The sequence below is a fragment of the Melanotaenia boesemani genome, chromosome 8, assembly GCF_017639745.1.
Source record: "Melanotaenia boesemani isolate fMelBoe1 chromosome 8, fMelBoe1.pri, whole genome shotgun sequence".
Lineage (NCBI taxonomy): Eukaryota > Metazoa > Chordata > Actinopteri > Atheriniformes > Melanotaeniidae > Melanotaenia > Melanotaenia boesemani.
In genome coordinates, this window is record NC_055689.1 from 14071366 (window position 1) to 14087168 (window position 15803).

General features: G+C 36.7%; 1 protein-coding gene across 1 annotated transcript in view; it reads right to left on the reverse strand.

Annotated features, from left to right (window-relative positions):
• clstn2a (calsyntenin 2a) overlaps positions 1–15803 on the reverse strand; it is a 157773-nt gene that overhangs the window by 39910 nt on the left and 102060 nt on the right. Inside the window, exon 3 of the mRNA XM_041993079.1 lies at positions 2651–2846. Within this exon, the coding sequence (XP_041849013.1) occupies positions 2651–2846 (196 nt within the window). The remainder of the gene's footprint in view (positions 1–2650; positions 2847–15803) is intronic.

A 15803-nucleotide genomic window follows, 5' to 3' on the forward strand; every position in this document is an offset into this window, starting at 1 on the left:
TGGATGCAAAAATGTGGTTATGGAACAGCAACTGCAAAGACACAACAAAAATAGATGGGCGAGGAAAGAAAGGTAAGGGAAAAAGGAAACTTGGGCCATCAGTAAGGCTTAATTAGGTCCCATTAATCTATATCTTCGATATACTTGGTATTTTAATGCACAGATGGTTATTTTGAAAATAGATTTATTCTAGGAAACCAAGACTAAAGACACTTGGTTAAAAGGTTAAAAGACATTGTACTGGGCCTTGGTTTCTTTATGATCTAACATCTGTGGACATTTATTTCACAGGCTTATCTCATGATACAGATTCACCCCCAGGAGATTTTGCACCTTTTATAACAATTTTCCCCCTGTATTTACTTTTTCCCTCCAATCTCTTTACCTGTTTGTCCCTCGCTCTCTCTCTCTCTCTCTCTCTCTCTCACACACACACACACACACACACACACACACACACACACAAAACTAAAACTCATCTGCCAGAAGAAATAAACTTGACACTCTGATGAACATTTGTGCATTAAAGTCCATAAATGAAGCTATGATGTAGATGTGGGATTTTCTTCACCGGTGACCTTCACTGACAACAACTCACAAAGTATCTGAGAAGGCACATCTGGCTAATTAATGACATTAGCTTAATGAGCCCTATTTAGAATGTCATGCCGTGATAATGTCACACAGACACACACACAAACATACACACTTACACTGTGTGTCATTCATTTTTCACACACACAAAAAAAAAAATCACCACAGATCCCTGAGCTGATAAATCTTGCTCCTCTTCCTTTTAGTACCAAGCAGGAGCTTATTTTAGCAGCTTCTTGTCTTGGGCTGAAGGGCCAGGGGGTCTGATTTGCTACTGTCCACACCAGTCTGCCTGTCTGTCAATCTAATTCGCATAGTAATGAACACACAAAGTGACGCACATTATATGGATGGGCTATTAGGAGGACAGATCTGCAGGTCTCAGCTGTCACTGCTACATTATTGAGGGGTAAGAGAATTTTTTTTAAAAACCACATATAATGAAGCAGACAGAGCTTAAAAAGGTAACGACTCTTCCTTGTTTGAATGAGTATTTTTCAACAGCCATACCAAGAATAATACACACTTAAATAAAACAACTCAAACATGCAGTTTTTTGAAAAACCTTCAGGTAATTATGTCATCATTTTATTAATGACCTGCAAGTCTGTTTCTGTAGAACTGTAAATCACAACACACTTCTTTTCAGGTGACAGTCTTTAATAACCAACATTGGTCAGAAATAGTGAACATTAAACATCAATCTCTGCATTTGGGAAAGGTTTTAGGTAATCATTTGTGCATATCTTGAATCAGCTTATGACACAATCATCTTGGAAATTAAAATGAAGACAAAGAATTGAGGCACCAGAAATCAGTGGAAAACAGTTTATGGAATATGTTGCCATGAAGCTCACTGCCAAGTCTGCTAAGTCAAGAAATGATAACTAGGGGTTTTGTCCTTTTTTCCACCCTAGTCTTTCATTTCTTTTGGAAAGTAACATCTTAAAAAATGTACCCTTGAACCTATTTATGATCAATTAATTTTAAATTACATATAAACCTTTGGCACTGAATTTACTTCAATTTGAGTTTTTTTGGGTGGAAAATGTCCTGGATAAGATAACCCAGAGATTCTGTGTTCGTCAACCTAGGTGTACACACACTGAGGAGCAGATCAGCCTTCTCTAATAAAAAGGCAAAGTTACAACATGAAAGGCCAAGTTATGTGTTCTTACCATGCATTTTTAGTTATTTGTTGCATTTCTTGCTATATACAGGGAAAGGATGACACAGACCTGTACTTTTACCCTTTACTAAAAGCTTGAAATATTTTTAAATGGTATGCTAATTGTACCTGAAGTAGAGTGTATTTATACTTATTGCAATGAGATCAAGACTTTGCCAACACTGCTGACCAATAGCACAATACAAAAAAATTGAATGACTACCTAATTTAGAAAAAAAAAGAAAAAAAAGAGGAATGGTTCTCTTGAGGCATTGTAGCATCAATGAATGAGGTTACTGTGTGTTTGCAGAATAAAACAAATCTACTGCTTTTGTGTTCTTTATTAGTGGGGGAAAATGCACATGTTTTAAATACTGGGGGGAGGCTGATCCACTTTAAAGTTATGATCCAATCTGTTCATTTTATGTCTGTTTGGACTGCATTAATGAGGCTAATTTAAAATCCATTACTCCACCTTCTTGATAGTTCCCCTCTGTTTTTAAATTCTGTCATTACTTTAAGACATAATATGCTTGATAAGACTGATTTGGGTAGCTGTCTGTGTAACTTCATCGTGAGTATTTATAAAAATGACATCTAATGTTTCTAAGTTATCTTTACGATTAATCCTATACATGATGTTTCAATCGGATTCAAAAGACTCAACCACTCTGGGGGGGTCATTTAGTCAGTTAACAAATACATAAAACGTTTAAGATATATTTTCTCTGTTTTTTATTTTGTTGAATAAGTGAGAAAATTATTAATAAGTTAGTGAAATGAACTGTTCATTGCAGCTGTAGTAACAACCAGAAGTTATTAAACAGGAAACAAGAAAAGAAAAGAAAAGAAAAGAAAAGAACCCAAACACATGAACGCTGGACTTACTTGTGCGATTTCTTCCAGTCAGCCCCAGTGGGCCCAGCCCCACAGTCATAGGCCTGGATGATAAAGGTGTACTCTTTCTGGCTCTCACAGTCCACAGGGCTACTGGCTCTCATGACTCCTTCTCCTGATGTGCGATTTAACACCACTGCCTCAAATGGAGCCTCCTGACCAAAGATCTTAAAGGAACAAATCTCCCCTACAAAGAATAAATAAAAAGGGAAGAGGGTGATTACATTTATGGTTGAAATTATACTCAACAATCAAACAAATTGTGCATAATAATTCAGAGAAATTGTGAGGGAGAGTACAGAGTAAGATGCTCAATATCTTCAACCCTTCTTTCACCACAATAAAACACAGAAATTAAACTTATATAGGTTTTAAATATGAAACGTCAGAAGGACAAAAAAAAGATAAGAGACACAATGAGCTTAAACATGTCAGGGTCTTTAACAGAATGAACATTCAGCTCAGCATGTGGCTCATCAGCGGACGGACACTGAGAGGTCTTTATATGGAAACAGTGCAAATAACAGCAGCAAAATCTGATTGCTCACTTATTTCACATCTACAGTATGTGAATAAAGAAACCATTAAAAAGAAGTCCAACATAAGCAAATCCTTTCTAAGGAATGTTGTTGTTTTTGTGTTATTTAGTGAAATCTAGTGAAATCTTATCATTTTGCTACTCAGTTTCTCCCCCGCATCCCTCCCCTTTCCCCAAAAGTAATTTTCTCAAACCCAGCAGCAGCTCCCAAACCACTGAGATAGTTGAGGAAGAATCAAACTGTGGGTAATGAAGTCAAAACTAACAATAAACACAGCTGGTATTTTCTGTACAGTACAGCTATCACTTCACATTTCAGTCTGTTTCATTTCTGTACATAGAGACCTTTTCAGCATGAGATGCTCACAAAATTACAGTGTACAGCTCCTGGTGTTGTGTGTCTCTGTGTGCAGATGTGGTTCTGACATCATCTGTGGAGTTCATCTCCTGCACAAGTATTTATTTCAGGGATTTGGGAAATCTTCTTGCAGAGGGAACAAAAAGCTGCTATGCGCTGACCCTGTGCAAGCTGATACCAGTCAGAACATAGTGGGATAAAAGAAAAGATCCTGAGCTACAGGAGTTCAAATTTCATGCTTAAAACTTCTCACCATTTTTGAGCCGTCAGATATTTTCTTTTTAACCTAATTTAGCTTTTCAAATCCCCTTTTGGTGAAATGAGTTAAAAAACATAGAGAGCTCGAGTCCCTTTTCTATGTGTTTGTGTCTGTTTTTTATTTATTTATTTTTATAAATGACAAAGCCAATACAGCTGTGAAATAAATTCATTGTAAATAGAAAAATAATACTAAGCACAGCAGGAATGGAAGAAGCACGATAAGCATAGCCTTGATCCTGCCTCCATATGTAAAGCTTTATATACACAGTAAAGTATTAGATGGGACCAAATAAAGTGATTATTATATAGTACTACAGCAAGAAAAAAGGTACTTCCATTTAACAGTTTGGAGTTGGATGCAAATCCATTTTCCGCTCCATCAGTTCCAGTAAATGCATTTTGCTGGACACATAACATAACAGTCATAAAGTGAAGGAAAGGAAATGAGGAGGAATGTCAAGTGCCAATGTATATGTAAATGCTTGTGACAGATATTTCATAGGTATTCAGTAAATGCATCCTGTACTTACATACACACACATCCACAGAAGTACACACATTATCGTCCCTGCCTCTCAGTTTGGCTCACCTAAGAGAACATAGTAATTTGAACCTGCTGATGTGCATGAATGAAGGCTTGCCCTTCACCATGGTAGACTGAGAGAGAAGTCAATGAGTCAGCAAAAAAAAAAAAAAAAAAAAAAAAACCTGTAATGACAATAATCTAAAATAGATGGTACTCCACAGGAACTTAAGCGGCATAAACTGCATCGACAAAAAATGTCAAGCTGTCAGGGTACAGATATTTCACGGGATGTTAAATTGCCAATATAATGGAAGCAGACGGGATGAACAAAATTAATGAGAAAATGATTCCCCACAAATCAACACATTGTCACAGGGAGCCAAAACTAATTTGTTTATTCCTAATGTAAATAGACTTGACAGTAGGGGTCGGCGATATTACCAAAAAATGATATCACGATATTTTCCTAACATGTGTTGATAACACTATCACAGACGATATTTGTCTTTGACCACACAATAAGTCACAACAGAATGAGAATAACAAGTGTAAAAAAAAAATAAAAAATAAAAAAAGTACTAATAAACTGGAATGAAGTCAAATATATGTGACAGAATGATGTAATCATTTTACACATCGTGCATCATATACAGAGGAACTACACAGGGCAATATGACCCAGGCAAAAGGAGATGTGAGTATGTGCTGCCATATATATATATATATATATATATATATATATATATATATATATATATATATATGTATGTGTATATATATATATATATATATATATATATATATATATAAAAATATATATATACACATATATATATACACAGAAGGATGACAAGGATGAGGTAAACACAAAGAAAACCACAAAATAGGCAGTTAAAACATTAAGAGACTTCCTGGCTCAGAAAAACATGGACATCGACTTTGAGCGCTACACCGCCACGACTCAGTGACATTTTGCGACTGTTTTATGCTTCTGTCCAGTCGACGAAGGAAGGAGGAGAATACAGTGGAGTTTGAGAGGCGGCATTAATCGCCACTTAAGAGATGTCAACATCATTAGCAACAGTGTGTTCAAGAGCAGTAATGTGGTTTTTAAGGCAATATTGAAAGAGTTGGAACGACACAAGCTTCCACCATCCTTGTATCTCTGAGTCAGACCTTAAGATAATCAGATGTTCTTCTGCGCTGTCTCCTGATACGACCCTTGGTCTAGTCAGAAAGGTATGGTTTGACATCCAGGTGTGTTTGGTTCGGTGTGGCAGGGAGGTAAACCGTGAGCTGACAATGACATTTCTCAGCATCCAGAGAAATGAGGGTGGCGTTGAATACATCAGCCTAGTACATAATCATAAAGATCCAATCGACCCACAAAAACAAAACCTAAGAGGTTTCATGTTCGCAAGGATCCTCGCAAGGAAGTTTAATAAAAATTAGTTTTAAAACATTATAAAAACATTTAATAACAATCCAGTACATAATATGTTTAATATGTTATATTACTATAACCAACATGGACAATAATAAACTGCATACTTGAAAAGCACTGATAATAATGATATCATGAATTAAACATAATAAAATATTGTTAAAAATAATAATGCAAATTGGATATAAAATAACAAGTTTTAAAAAACTTTATACTAAAACTAAAACCCCTCTTATTCACTGTTTCTAGCTTTATAAGTTCTGCAAGTGGGTTATATTTCTTAGTAAATCATTGTGAAATATTCCTTAAGCATTTGGCAAGATTGAGATATACTGTCTGAAGGTATAATGTTTGTTTGATATAAAAAATCTGCTAAGTATAATTTACTAGACGAACAGGGCAAATGACTAAAATAGTCACTTTGTCCTTTACCTGTTTAGGGTTGTATGATCAAATATGATCACTTTGTTTTTCACGCGATAATTTCCCTGATTTAATCAATTCGAACACAAACAACAGATATGTCGTTATGTAGAACTATTTTTCAACTATGTAATTTGAGAGTTTCAAAAACTTACCATGGTTCGTTTTATAGATCCTACAGTAAAAGAGGAGGGGATCAAGCAGCAGAACCGGCGTTTTCAGTTTCGCGCATTACTGATTGGTTGGATTGCACAATGGCGCGAACTGTGACGCGCTTGATCCCTGATGATTGGCTGGGCCAGATCACGTTATTCTACAAGGTCAGGATCCACAAAACGTTAAATCTCAGTCCTTCAAACGCCACTATGAACATGCAGTATCTTTATCAAATTTCACGATCCAAAGCATGGTTGCATTTAATCTTAAACAGGTCGTCGTCTTTTTGTCTTGATTTGCTTACTTACTTGCTTGATACAGAGTGAATGGTGGATAATATAAAAACAATTTAGGATAGACTTACTTGCTTGATACACATTTAATGATTAGAGTGAATGGTGGATAATATTTCTTGCAATAAAACAGTTTAAGAAACTATCTGTGGACTTTGACTGTTTGAAACAAAATTTTGCATCATCCTCTGGACACACACAAGCTGCACCTGCCCTCTGAAATGATACTTTCGATCAGGTAACATAACATTACGCAATCATCTCACTTCCCTCCACTGATCAGGTCTTATACAACAGTGGCCGACCGAGCTGCAGGTTCTGTGTCAGAGCCGGTTACCTTGGCAATGCATCACAACGAGAGATATTAAATAGTCCACTCAGCCACTTCTTATGGAAAACTTAGGATTTTAACGGTAAACAAAAACAACATTTAAATATTAATAATTGATTCGAGGCCCTTTGAGGTTTCCATTATCAGAAATGAATGGACGACACAGAGGCATGAACCGTCCGACGCGAAGAACAGGTGGAGCCAGAGTGATAGCTTCCAGTTATCACCAGTATGAGCTACTGGTGTTTACTGATGACATGCCAGTAGCTGCCTGATTAAATCTGAAGGGTTTATGGATAAATAATCAAATCATGTTAAAGGCAGCAAAGCTAACTGCTTCTTATTAGTATAGATGGACAATGAATAAAAACAAACTGTAAAAGCAACCCGGGAACGTTTGAAGGATAAGAAATAGAATATTATGCAACAAATTAAATGAATGATTTTCACTCATACAATGGGGTCTTGCAATGCTCTAAAGATGCAAAAAAACATTTGCTCAGGACTCTGTGGAAGTTTTCCATTCAAGCATCTAACTGCCTGGATCATCAGCGGGAGACACAATGTATGAACATACCAGAAATATTTCAGAGAATCTGTCTCTGAGTGTGCATGTGTGGGGGATTTTGTATTTCCTACTGCTTTCCACTCATTCTCGACTATTGTGGATACATACAGATACATCCAGAACTCATGCCAACACAATAGGTGGCCTTATCTGTTATTCTCAATGTGATGTAAAGAAAATACAGCTATTTTCACAGCATAATTTCTGCATCATGTGCTGACTCCTAGACAGTCGTTACTCCGCACCTCCTCCCTCGCATTTCAAGCCAGGAAAATGCATCTCCAGCAGGAAGTCTCCCTGCTGCAGCCAGACCAAATTGTCTGGATGTTTTCCTGAAAATCTCTGGTGTTGACATGTGAAAATAGTTTAAATCACACAATCACACTTCATTTCACTCTCTGAAAGCAAAACAAGAACATTAGGATCTGTAATCTGTTATGCTAATATCACAATGTAAACAAAACTGCTTTCTGCTGGAGAATATACTGCAGGTCAAGATGAACTCGATGCCAGAGATGCAAGTTATCTGTTATATAATCAGAATCCATCTGTTTTAATATGTTGTTTTCACTTGATGAATTTTCTTTTATATATATATTTTTTGTTTACTTAGTAGTCTTATTAATCTCTTTTCCAGTGGTATTTTTAATTTAATCTAATTTGCACTAACACATTTTCTAAAGATTTTCAAGAACACCCTCCCTCCTTCATCCCACTCTGACTGCCCCACTGAAATAAAGTCATGGTTCACATATAATTTTCTCAAATTAAATAATGACAAAACAGAAATCTGCTTATTGGTACAAAGTCCACTTTAACCAAATCTGGCAGTGTCACGATATCCACTGACAATTTCTCTGTATCTCCCTCCCTTCAGGTTAAGAGCCTGAGTATCAACCTGGATAGCACACTCTCCTTCACTTCCCATATCAATAACATAATCCAGTCAACTTACTTTCATCTCTGCAGCATCAAGCGTCTACATCCCTCCTCACACTGCTGCCATACTGGTTCACAGTCTAGTCACCTCTCAACTTGACTATTGCAACTCCCTTCTGCCCCCCAGAAAACCCAGCATCAACTGCAATGTATGAATTTACAGCATGTTATTTAACTTTTATTATTAATTGTATTTTGTGCTTTGTTTTTATCTGTACAGTGGCCTCGAGTGTTGAGATAGGCGCCTATAAATAACATGTAGTATTATTATTACCAGTTGGAGATTTTGTCCATCCTAATCTTTTGCCTTTAGTTTAGAGCTAAGGAGTTAGAAACCTGCTAACATACGATATTTATGTAAAACTTGCAGAATACTGAGGTCATTTGGTTTACAGGAGATATGTTGTATTTATCCATCATCAGTAAGGAAATAAATTATGTAACACAGTCCATTAATGTGACCTACAGTCATAAGAGAAAAAAAAAAACCTTTAAAATCCAAAATTGATATCTTGGAGAGATTGACAACATGATTGTCAGAAGTTTTAAAGGACTGATTTTTTAAATAAGCTTCACACAAAGTCGTTTTAATTGTTAAAGCTCAATAAAGTCTGGAAGAGTGGAAAACACAGGTTTTAATATCAAGACTTGACACTGAGTTTGCATGTGTGTTTGCTGGGGAGAGACACTGGGCATGTAATACCCTGATTAAAGTAAGTTTCTAAATAGACAGAGCATCAGTCAGTTTTAAGCCTTGACGCCCTCACTGTCCTGCCTTCAGTGCTTAACTCACTGTCACCCACGCTTCTCTGGTCTAATTAATGACTGGGCTGCATCTCATTCCCACAGATAAACTACAAACTACTTCATTATAACTCCACTAACTTCAGCACAAACTCGTGCAAAGAAACATGCTGTGTGTATGATGCACATTGAGATCTAAAAATACACACCATAGATTCATTAGTGTCACAAATTTTAGAAACTATCAAAGTCTCAACTGTAATATATTAAAAAAGAAGAAAATCAGACTCCCATCTGTTAAAGGTCCTCATTTCTGAAACAGCTTTTACCAGTATGTTAAAAGGCAGCTCAATGCGAAAAAAGAAACTTGGAGCCAAGGCTAGAAATCTCTGATGACAGGTTTATTCTTTTTGTCTAATTCCTTGGTCTAAAATCAATGACTAAAATCTGAAATACATGCTTGTTTATTGAATAGATGTGTTGGAAGTTGTACCTTGTTTCAGGGCTGAATGGCTCCAGGAGCTAACTTCTTGATGCAGAGAGAAGTTAGACTGGAGAATTAACCTCTCGAAGCCTCGCTCCAGCCCTCTGGGATAAATTTCATAGTTATGTCAGCCTCAGACTAACAGATAGGACATTATTCTAAAGTCCCTGCTATTCCCCCTACAGCACATTCAGCTCCCAGGTTTGCAAAGTGCACAGAGTAAAGAAGCTCAGTGTAGTCCAAATATGCAGATGAGAGAGCTCTCTGTGTAATGCTTTGATTCAAAATATTTGAATAAGAATAGGTAAGTAGGAACAGCTCACCAACTCATTTACTGCATAACTGTGGTTTAGTGAGAAGTAGTCAGAAAGAATGAAAGAGAAGCTGGACAAAAAAACATGAAGCTTCGTGGCATGTTGTTGAGCTTATCCATGGCTGCCTGCAATTCAGTCTTATCTGTACAACCTCTGAAGTGTTTAGTGAGGACACAATGAGGATGAAGATCAACAGGAGGAGAATTTGTCATCTGCTGTAGGCTTTGTCACTGTCTGACTTATAGATTTTTACCTCTGTTCTCAAAGCTTTGTTTAGCCACTTTACACCAAAGACAAGGACAACACTGCAAGAAAAACATTAAAAAGTGAGCAAAGCTTGCTGAATCATTACAGCTTCAGTATTTATGGTCACTATCCATCAGATCAAAAAGCATCTATTTGTTACATACAGATACTTATACCAAAAATAATAATAATAATAAAAAATAAAATAAAAAATAATAATCCCAACTCAGAATTATTTTTCCTATAACTGAACATATAAGTGTTCATTGTGATGTCATAGCAAACATGAATAATTCTAATTTTAAAACTAAAACACACACACACACACACACACACACACACACACACACACACACACACACACACACACACACACACATATATATATATATATATATATTTTTTTTTTTTCCCCTAACAGAAATGTTTTTATAACTTCATCAGTCCAAAAAACTGGTTTTGAATTCTGTCTGGCTTATTTATTGTTAATGATTTGTGGTAAAGATGTAGAGAAGGTTTCACTCTGTTTCCTAGAAGGTCATATTGCTGTGACGTTGTGATCTTAGACAGCAGAACAGTCTAATGCCGCTGCTTTAGGTGCATTGGTCTCCTCCTCTGTTCACTTTTACCAGACAATTCCTTGTCTGTTAATTTATTTGGAGATCTTCTTTAGTCAAACAAGGGTTTGATTTGCTTCCTATAAGCAGTTCTTGGAAGAATTCTTGGTCTAGGTTAATCTTGGTTGGCTCACTAGATTACCAACTAAAGAAATTACTGCCTGACTTTGCTAAATAATTTCAAATCATATCTGCTTTGTGGGGTTCAGGGTTCAAATTTTTTTTGTGTTATGCAGCTACTATAAGGAGCACACGTCTTCTGATTGTAGGGCAAAAGTTTGAGAGTATTTATAAAGCTTTGAACTTTACATCACCCGGCAGCCTGTACTACAAAGCAGGATTTGGGGCTTAGCCAGGTTTAACCCTTTGGTTTGCAGGGACATGAATTAGGCTTAACTTCTTACAAGGGTCTACCATTACCATGGTAACATTGCACACTTACTCCACAACATGTTGTGTTTATTGGTAAACATATCTAAAGCCGTGCCTATGAATGACCAACTAATTTTCTTTGAAATTCTTACTACTCTAATCAACCTCATTTACCTGATATATCTGGAATTATAGTGTTTTCTTGTGAATAATATGTGACACTTGATACATCTTTCTGATTGTTCTTCTGACAAAAACCCCTTCAACATGAGAGTGCTCACCGTTACAATGAGATTTTTTTACAAGAACATCCCTGGAAGGAAAAAGTACCTCCTGAATATAACCCCTAAATACAAGTGTTATTCTCAGTACACTGAGGCTATCCTGCAACTGCAGGTGAAAGGAGTTAGTTGTAGTAGCAGGTGTGTCTATATTTTAAAAAACATGTAGGTATGCAGTAATTTGGTCATAAAAAGGGTAGATTTGTTAGCTGTTACAGCACGTGTAAATCCCTGTCAGTTAAAGAAAGGCATTCAGGAGCATTTTATCAGTCTCCTTTAGATAGCAGGTCACTTTGTAATTGCGTTTGGGAGATGGTTGCACCATTTGTTTGACCTTAGGGTGACAAACTAGCAGCTCACACAGGCAGGAAGCACATACACACACACACAGACAAACACACATTCAGGTTATCTTTTCACCCAGGACTGCTACAGTCCTGGACAAGACAATAAAGGCATAGGGAGAATTCATTATTGCAGACAATACACATTCATTCTGCAGGGGCTTTTGGTGGTCTGTGATGCAATTAGTGTAAATTGCAGCCTCTGAAATTGTAGAATTGGAATTCATCAGATGAAATCTCTTATCTCTTCTGTGACTATGTAGCCAGTTACCTTAAGTGCCTTAAATGTAGTTTTGTGTTTCTAAAGCTGAAAACAAAGTGCTGGAGCATATCCTAGCAGTTACTAGGCGAGAGGCTGGGTACTCCCTGGACAGGTTGCCCATCCATCACAGGGCCCTTTTATAAGGTGCTTTACACAAAATTCTTTGTCCTTTCTTCTTCTTTTATTCTGCAGATGGTACATGGTAGTCTAGCTGCATGCCTCAGCTTGGACAAAACCTCATTGCTCATTTTATAGGTCACACCACGAAAAAAAAGTAATTAAATGAACATAACGTAACATACGAAAACAGAAAAAAAAAGAAGAAAGAAAACGCGGTGGTACGACAAGCATCAACACTGAAGAGGTCGAAGGAGTGGATTAAAACGTGAGTGAGGGGAGGATAGCCAGCGGGGGGAGACAGAGGTGGGGGGATGATACAGAAAGATGAATACAGTGTGTGATAACTAATGCAGTTATAAATAGCACTAGCAACCTCTTGAGCATATCAGTGTGCTTCTCTTCCTTCTCCTCACTTTCTCCTCCTTGTGCTCCTTCTCCCTCTCTCTGCAGAAGATTTCACAGCAGTAAGCAATTATTTGGCTCTTAACATCAGCGCTCAGATGCACCACTCAACCTTGCCCTCCTTTACTCCTGACACACCTCACACATTCTTGTAGCTGCCCTCTTTTTATCCTTTCTCACCTCCCCCCCAGTGTTCCTCAGCCATATAAAATTCGCTAGAGCTCTGAGGACCACCCGTTAAACAAATAAATGACTTCCTGTACATGGGAAACTTTGGTTTGTGAAGGCATGTGTGTGCATGTGCTCCTTAACAGAGACAAACTCAACATTGACCGTGAGCCTATGACCTGGATTGTGCTGCTTTAAGTTCTGAAAATAAATAAATAAATAAATAAATAAATCATACAAGTCTTCCTGTTCTATTCTCACTATGACTGGAAAATGCAAAAAAAAAAAAAAGATTTGGACTTCATAATTTTTTTCTCCTTTCCATATTTTTCCATAAATCTATTTCCATATATGGAATAGGTCTTCCGCTGTGGTATCATCTTGCTAAAGCTGAAATGCCAGTTGATCATTCTAAAATCCCTCCATGACTTTGCTCCACATATTATGCTCCTATCATGCAACTGTAACAGTTTTATTATGCGCATAGGGGTTAAAATAAAATTGCAATTAACCTTATATATACTTTTACTAACAGGTAACAAATTCATAACAATGCAAACAATGATTTAATTTTAGTAACAGAGGATACAAATGACCACTGATAGAAAAAACAGTGTTAAAATAAATGGTGTCATTAGTATAGGGTAATCTAATTGCTGTTTCCATCATTACAACCTTGTTTCCGTTAATGACAATAAAATGTGCCAGGTAATTTTAATTTTAATTTAGCTGCAGCTGTCTTCATCTGACCTGGGGTTTTATGGGGCAAAGTAATCACATAAGTGATGATGACTGGTTAAAGTAGAGCAAAATGTCATGGTAAGTCAAAAAGAGGCAGATTTGGCTAGTGTGCAATTAACCAAAAGACACAGACACACAATGGTGAACCCAGACAATGTAGGTTATGGGAAATGTATGTGCTTCATTCACCAACTGTTATTAAAAACAAATTTGTTCTTAAGTCCTACTTATGAACTTTTTACAAAGACTGCGGCATTCACGGAAATCTTTATCTTATTATTTGTTCTGAGCTAAGAAAGAAAACATATCTAAACATTTTTTTAAGTTATGCAATAGTTACTTCCCTGGTAATTAGTTACTTTTATAATGGTGTTGCTCAGTAACTGGTTACATCTTTTTCAAGCAACATACTACACACTATATATGGCCTGGAAAATGTCTGCAGTTAAAGCCTATAGTCAGACCAAATTAAGCAAACCAAAAGTGCAGTCTTTTTAACAGCTAAGAAATCTGTGTATAATAGATTTTACCTTGCACTGTATCCCTGTCTTTGTCAGTCTTTTTAACTGAAGGATGTTCTTTGCTGAACATTTAAGCTTAATCTAAAAGAGAAATATGTTAGCTAACAAACATGGTGCTAGACCATCTTGGGACCAACAGTGTTCCTTGGCATACTAGGTAAATACTAGGCAAGCAGAAGGAAAGAGACTTTACTCTTTCAGAAATCACTGAATATCTTCACATTACAAATAGTGGTTTGCTGCTGTATAAAGATTTAATTTTTTTATATTGGCTTTAAGTTCTCCTCATGAGACTTGTGAAGTAACAAAAAGCCTGTTGAAGCTACAGCATTGAGTCATTGAGACCTACAATATGTCTCATTTATGTTCATGTTCCTCCAGGCTGAATGAGGTCAGGTCATTCAGGTTTACACACAATATTTGCTATTCAGGAGACACTGGGTAATACAGCAAATTAGGTGTAATACCACTGTTCTTTCAGCTGCATGTCTTAACTCATTTTAAAACTGTCATGAATGCAGTGGTTGTTAAAACTTAGTTACTCAGTCACGCATTTGAGTTCAAAGAAAATAAATAAAAACAAAAACACCCATCATCTGCTCTTTCAATGAAGAAGGAAATGGTGAAAAAGTTTAGTTCGGATAACACTGTTCTGTATTTTTTCAATAATGTTATTGGTTGTGACACAATCCACATGGCAGGCTGTGACAAAACGTGGAAATGACACATTAAATGCTTACAAAACTTATTTTATTTAGAAAAGTAGTGCTCCATGTGTAGAAAAGTCTGTGCAGCATATAAAAGTGGATCATCAGTGGTATAAAGTGGTTGCAAGTCAGTGTAGTGAACAAATCAGTCAGCAAGCAGGAGGAGAGACAGACCCAGGCCAGGTTTTCTAATGAAAAGAAGCTGCCTGTTTGGCACATCAACCTATGAGCAAAGAACAAATCAGTACTGGGCCGTCACAGCTGGATCCATCTGAAAAGCAGATCACATGCCAAATAAAGCAAAAGTGTGCAGATCTGTAATGTGACTGCTTGCATTTTAGACTTTTGCTATGTTGACCTAGTTGGTCTGTCACTAATTCTCAAGGAAAAGCACCGGAGTGCAAACAACATGAATAATTTGAAATAATTACAAAAAATCTGCAAGAAACCAGAAAAAAAGTCTGCTCCCTTATAAATATGTCCATTTCTTTTTCAGCCAAACCACTTGTACGGTGGATGATAAATCTTTGTGTTTTTTTTCCTTCTTACATTTTCAACACCTCTCTGCTGAACCGCAGGCCAGCATGTTTCTGAGATAATCACTAACCTCCAGGTACAGCAGGAAGCCTCCATAAGCCTCCGAGCTGTAAATGTCACTGCAACTCTGATTACAACCTGTGTTAGTTCAGTTTCTCACAGAGAGGAGCAAGTCATGGCTCTGTGGTTTGGAGCATGCATACAAACTGATTGTCCATGCATTTTCCCCTAAAACTACTGACTACATTGGATGATAACACTACTGAAACTTGTTTTAATCAGCTCAACACAGAACATCTTGTTCAGATTTGAAGTTCTCCAATATAAATTTGGAATTTATGACCAGATAAACAAAAGAGACTAATGTTTACTACTTTGTGTTGAGCATTGTTGGCTCAAAAATTTGACTTCAGTCTTTTGCTAGATGAAAAAAAATGATAGATGTAAA